Source organism: Vicia villosa, unplaced genomic scaffold (assembly GCF_029867415.1).
Source record: "Vicia villosa cultivar HV-30 ecotype Madison, WI unplaced genomic scaffold, Vvil1.0 ctg.004384F_1_1, whole genome shotgun sequence".
In the NCBI taxonomy this organism is placed as follows: domain Eukaryota; kingdom Viridiplantae; phylum Streptophyta; class Magnoliopsida; order Fabales; family Fabaceae; genus Vicia; species Vicia villosa.
The window spans coordinates 38,763-46,157 of NW_026706427.1; the positions used below are offsets into that span (position 1 = coordinate 38,763).

At 44.2% G+C, this 7,395-nt stretch overlaps 1 protein-coding gene across 1 annotated transcript; it reads left to right on the top strand.

Moving 5' to 3' along the window:
* Positions 1 to 1,785: 1,785 nt before the first annotated feature.
* Positions 1,786 to 3,324, top strand: LOC131642034 (uncharacterized; the record flags this gene model as incomplete). Its single annotated transcript, XM_058912321.1, has 2 exons — positions 1,786 to 2,592; positions 2,749 to 3,324. Coding segments are annotated over exons 1-2 (1,383 nt in total), but the record flags the coding sequence as incomplete, so codon positions are not given.
* Between the last annotated feature and the right edge of the window lie 4,071 nt (positions 3,325 to 7,395).

Genomic DNA, 7,395 nt, shown 5'->3' on the forward strand with positions numbered 1-7,395 from the left:
AAATATCGATGAAGATCATACCGTTACTACATTTCATAGTAGGAAAGAAATGATTGGGGTGTAGGCCTCGATGTATGTTCTTTCCTACTTAGCGGAGAAGAAATGATTGAGGTGTGAAACCTCGATGTATTTCTTAACCGTTATTTAGAGAAACGATTGTGGCGTAGGCCTCGATGTGCATTCTCTAAATATTCACAAAAAACTCTTTTTGTATCTCCTTTACTTAGCGGAGAAGAAATGATTGAGGTGTGAAACCTCGATGTATTTCTTAACCGTTATTTAGAGAAACGATTGTGGCGTAGGCCTCGATGTGCGTTCTCTAAATATGCAAAACAAAACTCTTTTGGTATGATCTAAGTCACAAATTAAATCCCCTTAAAAAACACCAACCAAAAACACTTCAAAAAACCTAATAAATGTTCAGACTTAAAACAAAAGTGAGGAAGTGATGCGAAACCTTGTAGTAGGTTCTCGTCATCATGGAATTACCCTTAAAAGATACAAACCAATCTCTTTTTCTCCTTTCTAAGGGCAAGTTATCTCCGCTCCATTGCATCCTAGGCTGTCCCCTTGTGCAAGAGCGTGAGCGTTAACGCCGCCCAACTAAAAAACACAAAAACAAACAGAAAATCTTTAGCCGAGCTACGGTAACTCTGATTCCTGAAAAGGATACGTAGGCAGCGGGGTAGGGCCCGTGCGAGTACAACTTTTATTTTCCCTACATTTTGCATTCATTTTGCATTTAGATATAGACATAGACATAATACACACCCTTTAGATAGGAACAAACATAGGTGGATACCATCGAGTACGATGGGCGCGAGGGGTGCTAGCACCTTCCCCTTGCGTAACCGACTCCCATACCTTGATTCTCTGGTCGCAAGACCCTGTCCCTTCCTTGGTAGGTTGTCTGATATTCCTTTCCCTTATGGGACAAATATATTGGTGGCGACTCTGTTCATTTTTCGCGAGCGTGCGACAGCTGGCGACTCTGCTGGGGATGTTGCTAGACCTGTTGCTGGTCCATCCTTAGTGAGTCGATCCTAGCCTGCGTTTGCTTGTTTATTTACTGGGTGTTTATTTGTTTTTATGTCTATACCTTGTATATATGCTTGCATGTTTATTTTTCTGCTTGCATATCATGTTTATTTCTGTTTGCACATCATGCATATGGATTATATTCTGTGTTCCTTGGGGTCTTCTGTTCTGTTTTGCAGGTTGGGTGGGATGTTCTATGAGGTAAAAGGCCCAATACCCAGGCCATGAGTGATACCTTAGGAACTAGGAATAGAGTGGCCATGACGGACAGAAGACGTATGTCTGATTGATCCGATCATGTATCCACGGGCAGAGCTTGGTTGAAAGAGGCAATATCGTATGATTACGCCTACTTTCAATCCTCTGTTGGCTTTTTTTGACCTACCTTGACCTAGACTACACCCGTGAGTGGGGAGGGATATACATGACAGGTACCGTTGGTGACCGTTCTGTTCTGCTGATGACTTGTGTTCTCATGGTTTCATTGTGCCTATGCCGGACCTTTGATCCTGCAACGTCCGATCTTATCCAGAGGCAACACACACTTCTCCTACGTGGGGAAACTTCCATTGCATCATTTACATCATGGCATATTTACCTTCCAAAAAAAAAAAAAAAAAAAAAAAGAAAAGAAAGAAAAGATGTAGTAAAAAAAAAAGAAAAAAAAAAGAAAAGAAGAAAAATAGTATTATTTCTCATATGCATGCCATTTTTCAGGGTATCCGAGGTTATTACTTTTCATCCAGGATGGCTAGCAACGTGACCGCTACCAGAGAAGCTACAAGGCATACTCACACTTACAGTTTCCATCGCGAAGGTTTGGTTCAGTTGGGGCAATTGGGTGGATTGATCTGTGGTCATAATAAAACTGTGTTCACTGAGAATTATGGAAACATCTTGACTCTTTTGGACTCACACGTCGACGAATGGGGTTTGTCTACTCTTCTCCAGTTCTACGATCCTGACTTGCGTTGTTTCACCTTCTCAGGCTATCAGTTGGCTCCCACTCTCGAGGAGTACTCTCACTTTCTCAATATCAAGATTCAACACAAGGTTCCTTTCGTGTGTGTCCCAGAGAAACCTGATTTGAACAACATTGCCAACGCTCTTTATTTGAGCATAGAAGACGTTCTTGGGAATTGGAAGAAGAATGGTAGCACTCAGGGTTTCTATATGAGTTTCTTGGTTGAGAAGGCCCAAGAATTGGCCAACAAAAAGTTGTGGGAAGCTTTCAACGCCCTTCTGGCCGTTTTGATTTATGGGATCGTGATGTTCCCTAACATTCACAAGTTCGTTGATCTGGCCGCTATATGTCTTTTCGTGGATAGGAATCCGATCCCTACTTTGCTAGCCGATACGTACTATTCCATTCACTCTCGATATGGGAAAGGAGGAGCCATAAGAAATTGTTTGCCGTTGTTATACACCTGGTTTAAATCCCACCTACCTACAAGTGGTCCTTTCATTACTTCTACTCAGAAATGGCCTCAAAGGATCATGGGGCTTACCGAAAATGACATTGTCTGGTGTCCTACTGGGATGGACGTAGAGAAGGTTATAACTAGTTGTGGTGCTTTTGACAATGTTCCCCTCATAGGAACAAAAGGTGTTATCAATTATAATCCTAAGCTAGCGCTGCGTCAATTGGGTTTTGCACTTGAAAACAAGCCTTTGGACAAAGAGATATTTGAATCCGTTTGCTTTGAGAAGGGAACCGATCTAAAGGGTCTAGAAAAGGTGAGGAGTGCCTGGAATAGCATCCATACAGATGATCAGACTTCTCTAGGTGAAAAGAATGCCGTTGCCAAACAAGCCTACACGGATTGGGTTGAGGATAGAGTTAAAGATCGTCTGTTGCCGTTCCCGAAGGTTAATCCATTGTACAAGCAACCACCTAAGGTTCCAATTGCCATTATGCCTGCTGAGAATTGCATCCCAGTAAATATGGAAAGCACCCAATTGCACGAAAAGAAGACGGATGTGCCACCGAAACATCGTCCTGTGGACCAGAAAAGGGTTGAGTTGACACATGAGACCAAAATGCTGAAGGGAGGATCTTCCAGAGTTCAAAAGAGGGCTAGAACCGAAAAAGGTGAAAGAGATACTACTGTTACTGTCGAAGATCACCAGAAGATCCTAAAAAGGGCCATGAAAGAGGCAGAGGAGAAACTCAAGCGAGAGTACCGAGAAGACTTGAAAGCTTATAAGCTCAAGATAGAAAGGGATGCTAGAGTTGAAGTAAAGAATCTGAAAAAGAAACTGGAAGAAGAGACCACTAAAAGAATGGCAATTGAGACTCAACTGAAAGGAAGTCACCTTCGTAATACTCGACTAACAGAAGAAAATGCCAAGCTCAGAGATCGAATGATGGAGGACGTATCTGAGAAAGATTATCTCCCAGAATGCAAAGGATGTGACGAACTCAGGGAGTGCTGCAAGAAGCTGGATGGGCATTTGTTTCGCAAAGATGAGGTGATCCAAAGCCTTCTTAAAGGAAGAGATCGAGAAGCAACCAAGAAGCTGTTTGATGAAACTAAGAAGTGGAGCGATGAGCACTTCAGACAAGGAGGACCTCTGTTTTATATTCAGATGGATTGATGTTTGAGTCTGTATGTTTCGACCACCACCAGACTTGTTGGATGGGGTCTTTTATTTCCTTTGCTGAACTATCTTGTTGATGTATGGCTTGCCCAAGTTTAAATTTCTTGTTATGAATAAAAAGAACTAGTTTCTCTTGACACTTATCTTTTGTCACATTGTTAGCTATTCTGGATCAATATTAAATCTTGGATACTCTGAAAATGGCACATCACGTCATACGCACACATGCACTCATACATTCACATTATCACATTGCATTTTTCAGGTTATTGTACAAGAAACTAATTGGGGTCCCTTTCAGCGAAGATTTCTTTTCCGACGACGAAGCTGACTTTCTTACATCCTTACCGTACCCGGAGCAACGAGAGACTCATGGATCAATTTGAGCAGAACCAAGCTGCCCTCCGTAGGGATATGGATGTTATGGGGGAGAGAATGGCCCAACTTATGGAGACTCTCCATGCCGTTGTTCAAGGACAGGATGAACTCAGAAAGAGTGTCGCTAGTTTGGTCAAAGATACTCCTACCAATTCTGCTGACGGAGGGGTGAAAACTAAAGAGACTCCTATTAATGAGACACTGAAAGTAGTGGACGACCACCATGAGGTTATTGATCTTGAACATGATCTTACTGCTGAGTTGACTGAGACTGCTAAGATGTACCAAGCTCTTGAAGAACGTCTTAAGGCTGTTGAGGTTGCTAAAACTTCGAGTTTCGACACTGCTGCTATGTGCTTGGTACCTGGGATTGTTATTCCCCCGAAATTCAAAGTGCCAGATTTTGATAAATACAAGGGAGTCACCTGTCCAGAGACTCACATTCGTTCCTACTGCCGTAAGATGGCTGCTCATGCTGAGAACGAGCCTCTGCTGATGCATTTCTTTCAGGATAGTCTCACTGGAGCCCCGTTGGAATGGTACATGAAACTTGAGAGGTCTAATGTCAGTACTTGGGGACAACTTGTCGACGCCTTCTTGAAACAATACCACTACAATACTGCTATGGCTCCCAGCCGTGCCCAGCTACAAAATATGTCACAGAAATCTGAAGAGTCTTTTAAAGAATACGCCCAGAGGTGGCGTGAACTTGCGTCCCGTGTCCAACCTCCTCTTTTGGACCGCGAGTTGATTGATCTGTTTATGGGGACTCTAAAAGGGCCGTATCTTCAGCACATGGTTAGTAATACTTCTCCTTCCTTTTCGGATGTGGTCATCATTGGTGAGAGGGTTGAGAACTGTGTCAAAGCTGGTACCATTCAAGGTGTTACTAATCCTAGCAACTCAAGTGGTAATGGTAAGAAGCCGTATTCTGGGTTCGTGAAGAAGAAGGAAGGTGAGACTAGCACTGCCTCTGTTGACCAAGGTCGAGCTCCTGCATATTCTGCTGTTCCACCTCCTTATTATCCGATGCCTTATGCTGTTCCAGGTCCGTATGTCCCTCAAGCATATGCTGCCGCTCTTCCACAACCATGGATGGCACCCCAACAGCCTTTCGTACCACAACAACAAACTGCTGTTTCTCAGAATCGCCAACAGAATCCTAGGCCTCAAGGTCAAAGAGGTCCACAGAGGCAAAGATACCCTGACAGACGTATAGATCCGGTTCCAATGTCGTATGCTCAGCTTCTTCCCCAATTACTTGCTGGTCAATTAGTGCAACTCCGCGAAATGGGTCCTCCACCTGACCCTCTTCCTCCTGGGTATGATGCGAATGCTCATTGTGAATTTCATTCTGGGGCTCCCGGCCACACAATTGAGAAATGCAGGGCATTCAAGTGGAAAGTCCAGGATCTTCTCGATGACAAGCTCATCTCGTTCACTCCTACTGGTCCTAATGTGCAGAATAATCCTATGCCTCCTCATACCGGTGCGACCCATGCTATTGAGTTATGTGATGACCAGGTCCTAGTGAGTGATGTTAATGAGGTAAGGATGCCGCTAGCAGTTGTCAGAGAATATCTTATGCAACAAAAGGTTTTGTGTGAACTACATGATTACTGTTTGCAATGTTCTTCTAACCCTGAGGAATGCACTAGGTTGAAAGAAGAAATTCAGAAACTAATGGATGAGGGTGTTCTTAGAGTGGAAAGGGTCGTTCCTGTCGAAGATGTGGCTACTCTAGAGATACCTTACCATCCTGCTGAGGTGTCAAAGAATCAGAGTACTCCTTTGATCATTCGTGCTCCGAGTACTCCCTTGGTCATTCATGCTCCGAGTACTCCTTTGGTCGTTCAAGCTCCGAGGACTCCGTTGGTCATTCAGGTTCCAAATGCTCCTTCGACCCCTCCATCCTCGTCTCTTGTTCCTTCTCCTGTGAATGATTCCAAGGCTGTCCCTTGGAGCTATAATGCCGTGTATATTCGAGGGAAGAAATATGATTGTCCTCCGGTGGGTACTTCGAGTATCACAAATATTACTGGCACTAGTGGCATTACCCGTAGTGGTAGGATCTTTGCTGCCCCTCCTCCACTTCCTAAAGAGACCAATAAAGAGGCTAGTACACAAGCAAAGGGAAAGCAAGTTGCTGTTGATCCTCCTGTAACACGTAACGCACAAGATGCCGAGCAACTCTTGAAGATCATTAAGAAAAGTGATTACAAAGTGATTGACCAACTTGATCAGACCCAAGCCAAGATCTCCATCTTGTCTCTCTTGGTGCATTCTGAAGCTCATCGTGATGCTCTGATGAAAGTCCTGGCTTCCGCTCACGTAACTCAAGACATTACCGTGCCTCAGTTTGAAGGGGTTGTGACCAACATTGCTGCCGGTAATTGTTTGGGTTTTTCTGATGATGAGCTTCCACCTGAGGGTAGAGCACACAACAAAGCGTTGCATATCTCCGTCAAGTGTCTGGATGCTGTGTTGTCTCGAGTTCTGATTGATACCGGTTCTTCTCTTAATGTGATGCCCAAGACCACTTTGTTTAAGCTGAGTATGGATGGGATTATGATGAGACCATGCACTATGAGTGTCAGAGCGTTTGATGGCTCCAGAAGGTCCGTAGAAGGGGAAATTGATCTGCCTGTTTTGATTGGCCCTCACATGTTCTATATTGCCTTCTATGTCATGGATATAAGTCCTTCATACACTTGCCTCTTGGGTCGTCCTTGGATTCATGCTGCTGGAGCTGTGACATCTACCCTCCATCAGTGTTTGAAATTTGTTGTGAATGACAAGATCGTTGTGATCACTGGTGAAGAGGATTTGATCGTCAATAATCTGGCGTCATACCGTTATGTTGAAGTGGAGGGAGAGATACAAGAGACACCTTTTCAGGCCTTAGAGATTGTGTCGGTTGATAAGCTCCCCGTGGTTGAGAATAAGAAGGAACTCGGAGCACCCCTCTCGTCTCTGAATGATGCTAAGGCCTTCTTAGAAGCTGGTACTCCCCATAGTGCCTGGGGCAAGCTGATTGATGTTCATGAGAAGCGAGACAAGTATGGCCTTGGGTATCAACCATCTTCCTCTACTCAGCTCAGCATAATTCCTGGAAAGAAGGTGATTCCCCCCATTTCTCAAGTGTTCGTCAGTGCAAGCACCAGTTCTGGAAGCCAGGTTCTCGCCGTGGATGATGATGATGAAGAAGATCTCTCCAGATTCATTTGCCATGCTGCGCCTGGACAGGAGCTCAACAATTGGACTATCTTGGACGTCCCCAGAGTCACTTTTATGGAGATGTAATTTTCTTGTTTCGATAAGTCATATGCTTCGCCCTAAGCATTTTGACCGCTTGTATAAAGAAGGGCCCCCATGTTG